The sequence below is a fragment of the Tenrec ecaudatus genome, chromosome 7 (genome assembly GCF_050624435.1).
Source record: "Tenrec ecaudatus isolate mTenEca1 chromosome 7, mTenEca1.hap1, whole genome shotgun sequence".
Classification (NCBI taxonomy): Eukaryota; Metazoa; Chordata; class Mammalia; order Afrosoricida; family Tenrecidae; genus Tenrec; species Tenrec ecaudatus.
In genome coordinates this window covers 128,828,311-128,843,691 of record NC_134536.1, presented here as the reverse complement: position 1 = coordinate 128,843,691, position 15,381 = coordinate 128,828,311, and the positions used below count along the sequence as shown (strand labels likewise).

Genomic DNA, 15,381 nt, shown 5'->3' with positions numbered 1-15,381 from the left:
CTCCGCAGAACGAGACTGGGTGGCGGTGTGGCTTCTGCGGGGCAGAAATAACGTATCCGCGCACAGAGCCTGGCCAGAGATGGGCCGCGGGAGAAAGGCAGGCTGCGCAGCCCGGTGGACGCGGAGCCTTCTGCAGGGATGCGAATGTTCTGTTCTGCAGCCACACCACGTGGGACTCCATAGCCCTTGACACTTGGCTAGAGTGACCGTGAAGTGGCATGTCCGGTTTCGTTGAATTTTAATTGATTTGAATAGTCCCCAGGTGGCTAGCAGCTGCCATGCTGGGGTAGTGTAGGCCTGCCTCAGGGCAGTTCTAACTCTGTAGAAAGCCAGTGAGCATTTTCCTCATTGAAGGCAGCGAAGCCACCTGCACTCCGTGGGGGTTGAGCACCAGGGTGGCATCTTGGCTTCCCAGTGCACTTAGAACCGAAATACCACGAGGAGGTGGCTTTCAAGACCAGAAATTAATTTTTTCCCAGTTTGAATTCGGGGCACCGACTGTAGGAGGAGGCTCCTGTCTGCTCTGTTGGAAGGTCTGTGCAGTACCTTTTGCCGTCCCGCAGTTTCGGGATGAGCTCCACAAGGAGCCCTGATGACCTAGGGGGTTATGTACTGGGCTGCTTACTTCAAGGTCAGCAGTTCGAAACCACCAGCCTTTCCACAGGAGAAAGACAAAACTTTCTATTCCCATAAACAGCTACGTACTTCGAAACCCACAGGGGCAGTTCTACCCTGTCCTGTCCACGTCACTGTGAGAGGGCATGGATTCGACAGCAGGGGGAGTGGTTTGGCTCTGGGTTTTCTCTGGGTCTCATCTGCTCCTTTTAGAGCCCAGAGTGATTGGGTTGAGGACAAAGCCTATACACATACAGTGTCATTAGCAGAACAAAGAAAACCCCATTCCGAACTGGATTACACTACAGGGATGGGGCTAGGGAGGTTAGGATGAACTCTTGGGTCCATTCCAAGGAGGCTGGCAGCTGTGTTCCACTGCCCACTGGAGCTGGAGGTGGACGTTAGAAGGCAGAGGTGGGGTCTGGGGCTGGGGGGGGGGTTGCACCCGCCTGTCGGAGCCCCGGGAATGGGAGTGACCTGTCAGCTGTGATCCTGGAACCCTGCCCGCACCCTCCAGCTGTCTCAGAGCCCCCCCACCTGTCTGCCCTTCATAGGAGTGCCCTTAATCCACCCGGGGCCTGGCCCTCACTTGGTCAGGCAGGTTCTGGGGGCTGGGTGTTCGGTGGAGGCTGGAGGGGGTGGGTGCAGGCAGTGGGGCCCTTTGTTTCTGTAATCTGGTCCTGGGGTTTGGTGGCTGCCTGGTTGTCCCAGGCTCTCAGTTCTCTAGGTATAAAAACCATGAGACTTACCCGGAGCACTGAAAGTGGGCCAGGGCCCCTCACTCACCAGGGACGATACTGGAACTAGAGTCCAGGCCAACTGATCACAGTGCCCACTTCCTCCAGGGCAGGGTTCAATCCGCATTGCTCCCTTTGGGGGCGTCGGAGCCATTTGAGGGTAATTGGGCTGCTGCCTACAAGGTCTGCAGTTTGAAACCGCCAGCCGCTCCTCGGGAGAAAGACGGATGGGCTTTCTACTGTCATAGAGGTTTACGGTCTCACGACTGAAGTGTATGCTATGTAAATTGTGTGCCAACAAAACTTAAACAACCAACCAAAAAGAGTGAGGATCTCAGAAACTGAGAGGGGCAATTCTACCCTGTCCTTTAGAGTTGCCGCCGTCACTCGACGGCAATGAGTTTGAAGGGTGAGAACATTTTTTTTTTAAAAGACCACTTTGGGCATGTTGTCTGGAGAGACCCGTCCCCGGGGAAGTAGTGGGGCCCCTCGTCAGGACGGAGGGACACAGCGGCTGCATGTGTGGGCTTGGAGAGATGCGAGACCACCTGTGAGGACAGTGTAGGACCGGGCAGTGCTTTGCCGGTGTGTGCAGAGTCGCTGGGAGGGAGGACAGACTCGGAGGAGCCCTGGGGTGTCAGGCAAGCGTTGGGTGCTCACCACAAGGACAGAGGGTCACTGTGAGTGGCCTCGACTTGACAGCAGTGAGTATGGTTTGGGTGAGGAAAGGGCACTTTGGTGGCACCGCGGTTAAGCATTCTGCGTCTACCCTGCAAGGTCTCAGTGGTTGGAGCCCATCAGGAGCAGGATGAGGCACCAGCAGAGGTGGTCAGCCTTGGGAACTGGACAGGACAAGGTCTGTTATCCGCTATGAGTCGGAATTGGATGCACAGCTGCGTGGGGGGCCGGGGGTGGGGTGGGGTTGAAGGGCGAGAGGTGGACATCGGTGGCCCAGTGGGAGACAAGCGGGGTTTGCTAGCTGGCGAGGGCACTTCATGTGCAGCCTCCACCCGGCTTGTCAGTAGAGGCTTGCGTGGTGTCATGGTGAGGAACAGGTTTCGGCTGAGCTGTGCTCGGAAGAAGGCCAGGCAGTCCATTGCTGATAACTAGCCGGTGCAAAAAGACTGGGGACCTCCACGGTCTGACTGGTCATGACCGGCGCATTTGTGCCAGAGGCTGCCTTGACAGCATCCAGCAACTAGGCTGAGCGGTGGAATGCCCTCCAAGCCCCAATAAACTGACAAAACCAAACTCCCCGCCATTGAGTCAATGCCGGATCGTAGTGACCCTGTAGGACATCACAGAACTGCCCCCTGCGAGTTTCCGGGACCGTAACTCTTTATGGGAGTAGGAAACCCCGTCTTTCTCCCAAGGAGTGGCTGGTGGTTTCAAACCGCTGACCTTGTGGTTAGCATCCCAACATGTAACCACTACACCACCAGGCTCCTCTCTAAGCCCCAATAGAAAGGCCAAATCCGGGCCCATTGGCCAGGGAGCACCTTCCCTGGGTCGTCTGATTGGCGTCTTTGTGCCTGCCCTAGGACCTATGCCTGGCGCTGGAGGCTCATCCCCGCCCCCTCACACCCCTCCCCCATCCAGGGCCTCCCAGGAGTGGGTCTGGGCTGTGGTTTTGTGTAAAGTAAGAAGAGCTGTCCTGATAGCTAGTTGCTACCTAATCCCTGGTGATTTGGTTCTGTCCCTCTAATCCGGATGTGGGCGCCTGTCCAGGTTTAGGGTGAAATCCCAGCACAGGAAGGCTGGGCAGGGTCCCGGCTCTGTTCCCTCCTGCCCTGCTCAGAGCAAGTGCTGAGATTCTCCAGGGCTGCTCGTGGCGGGGGCGGGGGGTGGGGGGGCTTGTAGACGCTGGAAGTCAAAGACAATCCAAACCCGTTGCCACAGAGTCAGCTCTAATTCATGTCTCAGAAGAGCTCCCCATGAAGTTCTCACTGGCCGTCAGCTCGGGAGCAGTACCGGGAGAGTTGAACCTGCAACCTTTCTGCTAGTCATAGAGTGGGAGCCACTCGCCCCACCAGGGGCCTTTGGGAAGACAAGGACTCAGAGTGGACACGGCCTCACTGCACCTCTGCAGGACAGGGTAGAACTGCACCTCTGTACAGGTGTGGAAAGCCTTGTCTGTGTCCGAAAAACCGTCCGTGGGTTCGAACTGCTGACTTTGCGGTCAGTGGCCCCACGTGTAACCATGCCGCCACCAGGGCTCCTTTGGGCAGACGAAAGGCTGATGGAAATCTCCCCTATGCTGCCGGGTCTTGGAGTCAGCTGTGCCTGATTTCCTTCCACCCTCTGAACCCGGCCTTCGGGATTCATCATCAAACAATCTGGGTTGTAGAGCATTCTGGCAGTGGTGGAGGGGGACAGTCCAGCCCAGCCCGGGGGAGCCACAGCCCCCCTACAGCACCCTGTATCTCTGCGGATCCGCTGAGAACCAGACGATGGCAGGGCTGACTCATTACTCAGGTGGTTTATTCCTGCAGAGGTTGAGACTTGTGCCTGAAAATGGACAAGCACAAATGTCTGGGGCTAACAGCATCCCACAGCTTGCCTTCCCTGGAGGGCGGGGGCTGTGCCCAGTGCAAAGGCTCCTGGGGGAGAGGAGTGGGGTAGGGCTGGGCTACCAGGGGAGAGGCCTTGGTGTGGGCAGCTGGGGCCCCCACTTGGCACCCTCTGGGTTTCTAGATGGAGGAACCTCTTGTGGATCCAGGGTGGGGGTGCTGGGGGCACTGAGGGCCACTCTCGTACCCATAGCATTGCTAGTTCTTGGTTGAGGGTGTGGAAGAAGAGAGCTGCCCACGCTGGCTCGTGGAGCACCTTGGGACTGGCACCTCAGCCAGTGACAAACCTCCAGTGTGTGTCTGTGTGTGCCCTGGCTCTTGGGACTGGCTGAAGTCGGGCACGGATCCTTAGTTGTGGTCCACGTGTGGAGGACTCGGCCATGTATGTGTGAGCTAAGAGAGGGTCCACGCCCACGCCCACTCACACGGCCAGGGAGCACTCCCGGAGGAGGGTCCTGCACCGGCCTTGGGGCGCCCAAGTGATCCCTAATCAGGAATACTTAGAGGGAAGACTTGCTGAGGCTGCCTGCACTTCCTCACACTCACTTTTGCACATATGTGCGTGTGCACACACACGCACAGAGGCACGCATAGTTCTGGGCTGGGAGCCCAGAACAGAAAGGGGGGGCGGCATTCTAGGGACAGAGCTCTTGTGGGGGTGGGGTGCAGAGGGGGGGAGCTGGGCTGCTGACACGCAGCCTTTCCCCAGGGCTGGGGCCGGAGGCCCACCAGAGTGAGTGTGTGCATATAGATTCGTGCCAGGGAGCCAGGGACAGCTTGGAGAATGCCCTTATTGGGTATTCCCCAACACCCAGCCTGGTTGGGGTCTGTGCCCAGTGCGGGCAGATGGCTCTGCCTGCAGCATGCCCTGGGGGCTTCTCGGTCCCTCCTTCCGAGGGGCGGGCTCCGGCCGGGAAGCAGAGGCCTCCTGTGCTTTTGTGCTATGCTCCCAGCTGTGCCCTGATGAGCACACTCAGCGATGGGGTCCCCAAGGGGGGAAGGGCACATGGAGCGCACACCCGTCCCAGTCGGCTGCAGAGCCTGCGTTTGTGCCTCCACCAAGGGACCGCACCATGGGGCTGCCCCAAGGTCCTGGGGCTCATTCCCCGGGACTAGAACAGCTTGCTCCTGCCTGCTGACGGAACGGAAGGTGGATGGTTCGGATCCATCTAGTGGTGACCCCCTCTGGTCAGGATTACAACCAAGAAAAGACCACGGGACCTGCTCTGGAGTTCAGGCATGGAGCTGCAGAAGCGATAGCGCTTGGGCCAGCGGATGGTGGAGCCCAGGATGAGTGGGTTGCTGGGGAAGGCCTCTCCCTGGGGGTGTCCTCAAGTGTCGGGGGAAGGGGAACAGGAACAGCATGTGCTAGCCACTTGCCACCTCCAGGCAAGTCTTCCTCCCTCCTCCCTATCCTTGCTGCCCACCGTTTCTGGTTGCTACCCACGGAGGGCCCATACCAGCGCCACATGCCCCCGACCCTTCTTTTCCTGGAGTCTGGCTGTCCACCTTCCTGCCTATCTGCCCCCAAAGGACTCAGTAGACCAACAGCCCCTCCCACAAGCCATGCTGTGCACACGCGCGGCTGTCTCCGGGCAGACACAGATACCTGCCACGGCTCTGGACCAGCCTCCCAGGCAAGGAGCCCCAAGGCCGAGGTGGACGTAGCATTGTGTGACCGGACTCAGGCTCCAAGAAGGCCCTGGCTTCTCTCCCTGCCTCTGGTAGCAGATCAAGTCGCCCTCAGCCAGGCTCTAACCAGGACCGACTGTGAACTGACCTCAGGACAGGGGGCCTCCGTGGGGGCTGGCTTTGATGTTTCCCAGGCCGACAGGGGCTCCTAGGGACAGTCTGGGAATGTAGCATTGACGCCACAGCCATTCCAGACCCAGAAGGGGACGGAGGGGGTGGTGGAGGTGGAGGTAGAGGGTGGAGGTGGAGGTGGAGGTGGAGGAGGTGGTGGTGGTGGGAGTGAAGGTGGAGGAGGTGGTGGTGGAGGTGGAGGTGGTGGGAGTGAAGGTGGTGGAGGTAGAGGTGGAGGGAGGTAGAGGTGGAGGTGGTGGTGGTGGTGGTGATGGTGGAGGTGGAGGAGGTGGTGGAGGAGGAGGTGGTAGTGGTGGGAGTGAAGGTGGAGGAGGTGGTGGTGGAGGTAGAGGTGGTGGTGGTGGAGGTGGAGGTGGAGGGAGGTAGAGATGGAGGAGGAGGTGGAGGTGAAGGTGGTGGTGGTAGTGTTGCTGGAGCTGGGAGGGCTGACGTGGAGCAGGTGGTCTTCACATCTATAGCCTCAGGGTCTCCTCCCCTTCTCAATGCCCCCTGCTCTCCTCTGCTGTGGTGGCTCAGCTCAGGTACCCCCCCTCTGATCCCCTAAGTTTTGGTGAGTCCATTCTGACTCATGGTGACTGTGTTTGTGTCAGAGTGGACCTGTCCTGTCTTCTCTGGGGCTTTCGCTGGCTGGAACTCGATCACCGGGCCTTTCTTCCGTGCTACCTCCAGCCTCCCAGGTAGCAGCAGCCCGAAGGATCCCTGGGCCAGGGTGTGTGTGCCCCGGGACAGGACTTTCTAGTGCTCCTCAAGTAGCCATAGCTGTCGTTGATTGATGGTCAGCTGCACCCAAGTCTGCTCACACTAGGGAAGCGAAGGCACAGACCTGACCAAGATAGGGAGGGTGAAGGTCGATTCCAAACCCCAACCTCTGCTCTCTGTGGGCGGGGCTTCTGGCTCCCCACTGTCTGGAGAAGCCCACCTTTTGAGGATTCTGAAATCCTAGGGTGGAGAGGTGAGGGGGTGGCAACCAAGATTTGGGAGCGTGGCATTCCCAGAAGCCCAGGGGGCCCAGCCTGCGCCTGCCCCCCTGTGCTGGGAGAGGTGGCTGGGACCTTGTCCAGAGGCCTCCCCGCCCCACCCCTTTCCCCACACTTCCTCCAGGTTACTTCAGTTCAGCCAGGGTTGCCCCGGCGCCTTGGTGGCCTGGCTTTGCATGTCTGCCCCCTTCACTGGCCAAGGGGTGCACCTCCCTCTTGCAGGATCCAGTACTCTCAGAGTGGCTCGGCCCTGCTGGTGCCCGGGTGCTGAACAGAAGATGGGTGGTTTGAACCTCCCCGGCAGCCCTGAGGGAGATAGAGGTGGCTGTCTGCGTGCTCAGAGGACAGCCTGGCCTGCCCAATGGAGCCAGTCTACCTCGAAGGCTTGGGATCTACCGTGACTTGGCATCCACTCGGTCACAGTGGGCTTTTGCTGAAGCGGCACGCAGCAGCAGTGTGTGGGGCTCGGAGCTGGCTCCCTGTGGTTTTGGGCCTGGCATAAATGAGCCTGTCTTATTTGGGGCAGGTTACTTTTCTTTCTGGGCCTCAGTTTGCACGTCTCTACCATGTATGCCAGGGTGCCCCATGGGAGCGGGGCACACTCCTATGGGGTATAGGTTGGGCAGGGGGGTGGGTTTTCATAGCAACAGGCAGGCACTCAGCCGTCGCAGCACCAGGAGGGTAGACTTGTTACTTGCACTGTGGTGGGGGGCTCGGCCAGCATGATGGAGACTGTCCGCCATCCCCCAGAGAGCCCACAGTGCTCCGTGGAGAAATACTAGGGGTGCCCCGAGCCGCTTCCCAGATCCAAGACCGGGTCTTATGTCGTGAGATGGGGCCAGCCCTTAGCGCAGTGGTTCTCAACCTTCCTCAGGCCTCGACCCTTTCACCTCACGTTGTAGTGACCCCTAACCGTAGCATTATTTTCGTTGCTACTTCATCACTGTCATTTTGCTACTGTTATGAATCGTCATATAAATATCTGATATTCAGGATGTATTTTCATTTTACAAATTGAACATCACTAAAGCATAGTGATTAATCACAAACACAGTATGTAATTCTCTATTGTGAAGTATTTATTTCTAATGACAAATAAATGACATTTTGTCTTGAAGCATGGTGTAGCATGGGTAACAGTTTTCACGCCAGGTACTCATAGGTGGGCACATCTGCATGTGGGCGGACCCGCCTGGAGACGGATAGAGGAGCGGTGTCTCGGTTCCTAAGGCCATCAGAAATATGTGTTTTCCTGTGGTCTTAGGCGATTACTGAGAAAGGGTCATTGGACACCCCCCCCCCCCAAAGGGGTCTCGGCTCACAGGTTGAGAACTGCTTCCTTGGAAGAATCTTAGGACATGGTCTGGCCCCAGGGGCAGCACCCCCTCCTCTGCATCAGCCCCAGGAGAATGTGGGTTTGTTTGATCTTAACACTGACCTCACCAGGAGGCTGGTGCTCAGTATTGAAAGAGCCAAAGCCTGTCCCTGGGGACGTGGGCGGGCATGACTTGGTCACGATGGGTCTCCAGTGGCTTGGGAGAGATGGGCAGGAACAGTCAGCCTCCTCCCTCCTGTCCCGGTTGGCCAGAAACGGCTTTTCTGGGTAGTAGCCCCAGGGGGCCCGTGGCCTGATTCTCCTTCCGGGGTTTTCACTGCCCTCTCCTGTGCCACCACCCAACTCTGGCATGTGGCTGGTGTTCCAGGCCCAGGGGCTTCCGGCACCTGCAGGGCGCCCACGTGGGCCAGGGACAAAGCCCAGTGTGTTAGTTCCGCCTCAGTCACCCAATCAGGTGCCTCGCCCTCCGCCTCCCCAGCCCCACACCCTCAGCCTCTCACTCGTCCCTTTGTTCTGCTGCCTGCGGCTCCACCTGTCCCCCCACCCCAGTTCCTGGTGAACTGAAGTGGGGTCGGAGGAGAAACTGCCGTGGGGGGATACCCTGGAGCAACGCACCACAGAAAGACTGGCCGTGGCCCTGGCCTCAGAGACCTGGCTCAGGGTGGCCTTGACCTGGCTGTGCTGCTCCAGCGATGGAGTGGGTTCTCTGCTTCCCACACCTGGAGGTGTGAGCACCATTGATGGGTATAATCTGATCCTACAGACTTGAAAGAGCCTGGGGACGTGGTTATGCACTGGGCTGGGCTGCTGGCTTCGAGACCCCAACTCTTTCCTGCAGACAAAGACCACGCTTTCCCAGACTCCCTGGGAGAGGGACAGTGTCAGAAACCCACAGGGGCAGTTGGAGCTACTGCGTGGCCGTGGTTGTTTTGCGTGCAACCTGGAAGCATCTCTCCTTTGGAGGCCACTCTGTGTGTGACCAGCTTTCAGTACCCCATCTCCCGGGCTCCTCTCTCCTTGGACACCCTTCATCGGCAGTTTGAAATTAACCCAGAGGTGCCTTGGAAGAAAGGCTCTGGGCTCTGGTTCCCAAAGGACTCAACAGCGGAGGCACCTCTGCTTTGAAACCCATTGGGGGAGGCCGTGGTCAGAGCTGAATTGCTGGCCACTAGTGTTAGCACCCGAGTCGCGTGCGCATGCGTGTCCTGTGTGAGTGTCCAGATAAGCATCCTCTCTGGGGGAGGGCTCTACATCTTTGTGCTTGGCCAAGCACCCAGGACGGTGTCCACTGACCCTCCCTCCAGCACGGGTTGGATGGGGCCACGGGTGGCCTCTCCTGACCAGCCTCTTCCCACGACCCTGTCTGCAGGTGCCGAGACGGCCATCATCTTCATTAAGGAGCCGTCCTCGCAGGATGCGCTGCAGGGGCGCCGGGCGCTGCTCCGCTGCGAGGTCGAGGCCCCAGGCCCTGTGCGCGTGTCCTGGCTGCTCGACGGGGCTCCTATCCGGGACACGGAGAGGCGCTTCGCCGAGGGCAGCAGCCTGAGCTTTGCAGCCGTGGACCGGCTGCAGGACTCGGGCGCCTTCCAGTGCGTGGCCCGGGATGAGACCACCGGCGAGGAAGCCCGCAGCTCCAACGCCTCCTTCAACATCAAATGTGAGGCTCTGCCCGGCCGGCCCCTGCTCGCCCCTAACCACGGAGCCCTACCTGGGCAGGCTTCTCCTCTACCAGTGTGAGGCCAAAAGGAGGCTCAGTCTCCTTGTCACTCACTCCCCCTTGTCCTTCCCTCTTCCTGTCAAGGGTTAGGCCCATTCATCTGCAGCTTGAAGGGCAGGTGGTCAGGCAAAATACCAGGCTCGGCCCACTAGGGATGGGGTGGGCAGTTAGTAGCTGCCACCTGCCTAACCCACTCCCTGGGGCACCTTCACTCCCCCCTGTGCACCCCCAGCACCCTTACTGTGTTCCCCCCTCACTCTGCACCTGTGGCTGCAGGGATCGAGGCGGGCCCTGTGGTCCTGAAGCATCCTGCCTCGGAAGCTGAGATCCAGCCGCAGATCCAGGTTACGCTGCGATGTAACATAGACGGCCACCCTCGGTAAGGAGCCACAACCCAGGGGTCTGGGGAGGAGGGGGGCGCAGGCCATCCCAGGCCTTGTCCAGACGGACCCCGCTTTACCCTGTAAGCAGCCACCTTGCTCCCTACCATAGTGCTCCCTAGAGGACATAAGGGGGGCACATGGGACTGGGGGGGGGGCCTGGATTCTGGAAGCCAAGAAGAGCTTAGGATCTCAACCCGATTGTGTTCTTGAATGGTGTGTGCTCATGTACAAGTCCCTTCTCCTTCCCTGGCCTCCGTTTTCCCCATTTGCACCCCAAGGGAGCTCTAGCCCTGACCCTCGAATTTTCTATCTTCCCTGCTGGCCGCCTGAGCATCCCCTTTCCCCTGCTGCTGCTGACCCCCGCTGCCCCGCAGGCCCACCTACCAGTGGTTCCGAGATGGGAGCCCCCTCTCCGATGGCCAGAGCAACCAGACGGTCAACAGCAAGGAGCGGAACCTCACCTTCCGGCCGGCCGGCACTGAGCACAGCGGCCTCTACTCCTGCTGTGCCCACAACGCCTTCGGTCAGGCCTGCAGCAGCCAGAACTTTACCTTGAGCATTGCCGGTGAGGCTGGGTCTCGGGGCCAGCAGGCCGGGGAAGTGGGAGGGCCTCGCTGTGCTGTCCTGCCGGCTCACACCCCTGCTTCCTCCACCCTCTCTCTCCCCACTGCCCCAGATGAGAGCTTCGCCAGGGTGGTGCTGGCACCCCGGGACGTGGTAGTGGCAAGGAACGAGGAAGCTATGTTCCACTGTCAGTTCTCTGCACAGCCGCCCCCCAGCCTGCAGTGGGTCTTCGAGGACGATACTCCCATTACCAACCGCAGTCGGTGAGGCATCTGGCAGGGAGCCTTCCCGTGCAGTGGTGCAGGCCGTGGAGGGGAGGAATTCATGCCCCAGACGCCCCAGTTGTGCAGTATGCCATACTTCAGATTGCCAGCAGATGGCAGCAGCACCCGTCGCTGTTGTATAACCACCGTCTATTCTGATAGAGAAAGGCGGGCTAAAGCAGAAAGGCACAGCGGTGTGAGTGAGTGAGCTCACAATGGCTCTCTTTCTTGGCCTCTGGCCCTCTTTCCCACTGGAACCTTCTGGATTAAAAGGGTGGGGAGGGATCCAGGGGTGGAATTGGCTCAGGGGACTTGGGGAATTGACCCCTGTGTGGATGGCAGGGTCCTGGTCGGTAAAGATAGGAAGCACACATACTTTGGAAGGAAGCAAACACTTCCAGAAGGTGCTGGGAGGTACCAGCTCCTCTCCCTCCTTGGGGACTTCTTAGGAGCCAGGCAGGGCCATCAGTGTTTCGGATGACATGGCTGGGGCTTCTGGCTGTGGCTGCTGGGTGCCTCTCCAGCTGTGTCTGAAGCCTGGCCTTGGCGAGTCCAGCTGCGTGCTCCTGGGCACTGGCCACCTCTAACCTGCACCGCTGCTTACCTCGCATTCCTTGTGATGGTGACACGCGTGAATAGCGCAAACACACCTCCCGGTGCGGAACGTCCGCTGCTCTTGCTATGCCCTTGACCTTCACCCGGCACATCGGGCTTCCACTGTGCTCCCCTGGTAGCTGCTGCTTCCACGGCTCCCTCTCCCCTCCACAGCCCCCCACACCTCCGGAGAGCCACCGTGTTTGCCAACGGGTCCCTGCTGCTGACCCAGGTCCGGCCTCGCAATGCAGGGGTGTACCGCTGTGTGGGCCAGGGCCAGAGGGGTCCACCAGTCATCCTGGAGGCCACGCTGCACCTGGCAGGTGGGTCCCTGGGTCTGGATTACTGGGTGGGGGCTGCCGCCTGGATGGTAGGCGGGGCAGGATTTAGGTTTGTGTCTCCCTAGAAAGCTGCTTGGAGAACCGATGGAAGAAGGTGGGGGGTGTACCTCAGAGGGCTCTGGGTTGGGGATGCTGTGGCCGGCAAAGGAGCCATGGCGGCACCGTGGCAGGTTAAGTGTTAGGCAGTGGTTCCGGCCCCCAGGAGAAAGATGTAAATAGGCAGAGATTTGCAGCCTCAGCCCCAAGGCCATTCTACTCTGTCCAGTAGGGTCTCTGTGAGCAGGAATCGACTGGGCAGGAATGGGTTGGTTGGTCGGGTGGCCGGGAAGACTTTGGTGCCCTGTGAGAGGGCATCCTGCCCGCCGGGACTCACAGTCATGGGTTGCCGCCCTCCTGCTCTCTTCCCACAGAGATCGAAGCCATGCCGCCCCTGGAGCCCCGGGTGTTCACTGCAGGCAGCGAGGAGCGTGTGACCTGCCTGCCCCCGCAGGGCCTGCCCGAGCCCCGGGTGTGGTGGGAGCATGCAGGGACACGGCTGCCCACCCACGGCAGGGTCTACCAGAAGGGCCACGACCTGGTGTTCATCAGCACCACCGAGAGCGACGCTGGCGTCTACACCTGCCACGCCGCCAACCTGGCCGGCCAGCGGCTGCAGGAAGTCAACATCACCGTGGCCAGTGAGCACCTTTGTCCTGGAGGCCTAGGGGAGGCGGTGGGAGGAGCCCAGCTCCAGGGGGAATCCTAGGCACTGGGTGCTCCGGTGCTGGACCTGCAGGCGTGGGTATCAGCCAGCCTCTGGGGGGTCATGTCGGAGTGAACAGGGAAGGGAAGAGGAACTGGAGGAAATGGTGACAAATCTGCACAGCATAAAAAACGGTCCTCTGGCTACAGAGAGAAGGGCAGGGGACGGGGAAGCGGGAGATCTGGGTCCCCACAGCCATGCTGCCCGGCTCGTCTCCTGCTTCCTCATCCCGAGAGTGGGCTCAGTCATCTCCCTGTCCTTCGGGAGGCTTAGGGAGGTCCCACGGAGAAGGTGGAGGTGGTGTTTATTTTCCTAGGAAGGCGCCGGCAGGCAAAGTCTGTGTTTTGTTCCCTCCGTCCAGTCTGCTCTCCATGTGCCTGCACTGAGCAGACGGCCCATGAGATAAGAGGGGGGATGCAGTCTATACTGGATGGCAGGACGCTGGTCACTGACCAGTGCACCCGGGGGCTTGAGGGGAGAGCATGTGCAGAACAAGCAGGAGCATGTAGGGGGCTCTGTCCATATTGACTGGAAAAACCATCCAGTCCTGACCCCTCGCGCCCCTAGTCCAGTGTTGGATCTCCCAGTAAGCGGGAGCTGACTTGTGTTTGTTTGTTATTTTAATTGACTTGTGCTTTCTTAACGGATCTCTAGTGGACAAGTTCACCTTTTCCACCACCTCAGCGATGCGGCTTCTGGGCCTGGCTGGCACCTGCCTCCTCCCCCAGCAACCCCAGGTCTCCGCGGAGCCAAAGGCTCTTTCCAAATGCGGGGTCCCTGACAGGGACGGGGTGCCCGGAGAGCAAGGAAGCACAGCCCCATTTGTGCTTGCTTACTAACCTGCCGTGAGTCATTTGCTCTTGAAGCCCACGTGTGCAGGGGTCCGTGGGGTTTGCTTTTCGGGTCATAAGATAAAATGCAGTGATCAGATACAACAGACTTTATTTTTCAATAGCTCTTTCATTTCCGCCAGATCACACAGCCTTCACACACAAGCCACTCCAACATGCTTTTTAAAAAATTATTTTATTGGGGGCTTGTACGATTCTTATCACAATCCATCCATCCATCCCTTGTGTCAAGCATTGTACATTTGTTGTACATTTGTCCAACGTGCTTTTTGTTGAAGCAAAGACAGCATTTTAGAGACAGGAAATTTTGAGTAGAGAAACCTAGTTCAGGGCAAAAAGACAGCGTGGCTATTGCTAACTTCTCTCGAACCTCGACGTTTAAACTGCTGACTACAAATTGAAACAGGTGGGTCTTGCTCTGCTCTGCAAGGCAGTGATGAGACAGATATCTGAGTATGCAGATGTATTCATAGAGGCTGTGAGATGGCGTTCGGCATCTCTGTGCAGCACTGAGTGACGGATATCCAAACTGTCCGAGGCCAGTGGTACCTTCAGGAAAAGCAGTGATGTCGCTCGCTGAGCAGGAAAGCCCGTCCGGCGGTTAAGTCTGACCAAAGCCATTTAGCCAGAGCCGATCTGTTACGTAATTTAGGACTACCCAACCATCGTATTTTATCAGTTTCTCATTATCTGATTTCTGATGTATGAGATCAATTTAAATATGGTACACGTGTGAAAAGTAAAGTCACAAGACATTTCTCTTCTACAATGAAGGCGGCAACGGCCAACTGTAACTCATCAGTAGCTCTCTGAGTTAAGCAATCCAGCCTGCCCTTTCGGCTTTCTTAGCGACCTATCATTCGCATGTCATGATTTCAATGCTCAGTCATATTAAAAACAGTTGTGCAACCGTTACCACAATCAGTTTAGAGTATCTCGCTTATGCTCATTGTGGTTGGCTCCCCATTTCCCCTAACTTCCTCTACTATGCCCCTCAAAAAAAAAAACCAAAATCTACAACTCATTGCCATTGAGTTGACGCCAACACATAATTACCCAATAGAGCAGGGTGTAACTGCTCCTGCGAGTTTGGGACTCACTGTGACCGAGAGTGGAAAGCCCTGTCTTTCTCCTGCACCAAGGTGACCTTGAGGCTACCAGCCCTATGCATGGCCACGATGCCACCAGGGAGCCTGCCATCCCCTAGAAACTGTCAGTCCAGTGACTGTCAGTGTTAGTCGGGTTGACCACAGAACCAAATTCATACGTGTGTAAGAGAGAACTTTCTATCCAAGAGTAATTGTATGTTATGAAAACCTCCCAATCCAGTTGAGATCAAGTCCATAAGTCCGATATTAGCCCATATGTCCAACCCCAATCTATAAATTCCTCTTAAGATTCACACAACACATGCAATGATGCCGAATGCAGGAAAATCACAGGCCAGTGGGTGGAAGTCTTGTGGATCCAGTGGCGGTGGTAGCCTCTCAGCACCGGCAGGGGTCTCCACGTGGCTCCTCCAGGTCCAGGGTTCTGGCTGCGTCAGCATAGCTCCATGGGAGTGAGCGTGTGTCCCACCTCCTGGGAGCTATTTATCTCCGTAGCACATCCAAATGAGTCTTCAAGCTAGCACCTGATTGGCAGGCTAAACTCCACCCTTCACTTTTTTTCACCCTTCATTTTTAAGCCTCAAATTGACCACAGATTATGTAACTACCACACTTTCTCTCTAGATTTACATATCCCGGATTTCATACACTGGAAAACATACGAAACAACAATGACTACAAAATAACACAGAAAAACTTCAATTGAATAGAGAGCGGAAAATATTAAAAACTAGGACACATTTTAAATGGATCAAAGG

General features: G+C 57.8%; 1 protein-coding gene across 1 annotated transcript in view; it reads left to right on the top strand.

Annotated features, from left to right (window-relative positions):
* Positions 1-15,381, top strand: part of PTK7 (protein tyrosine kinase 7 (inactive)) — a 74,989-nt gene that overhangs the window by 38,652 nt on the left and 20,956 nt on the right. The window contains exons 2-7 of the mRNA XM_075555070.1: positions 9,429-9,716; positions 10,053-10,155; positions 10,534-10,724; positions 10,836-10,986; positions 11,755-11,903; positions 12,332-12,598. Coding sequence (XP_075411185.1) covers positions 9,429-9,716; positions 10,053-10,155; positions 10,534-10,724; positions 10,836-10,986; positions 11,755-11,903; positions 12,332-12,598 — 1,149 coding nt within the window. The remainder of the gene's footprint in view (positions 1-9,428; positions 9,717-10,052; positions 10,156-10,533; positions 10,725-10,835; positions 10,987-11,754; positions 11,904-12,331; positions 12,599-15,381) is intronic.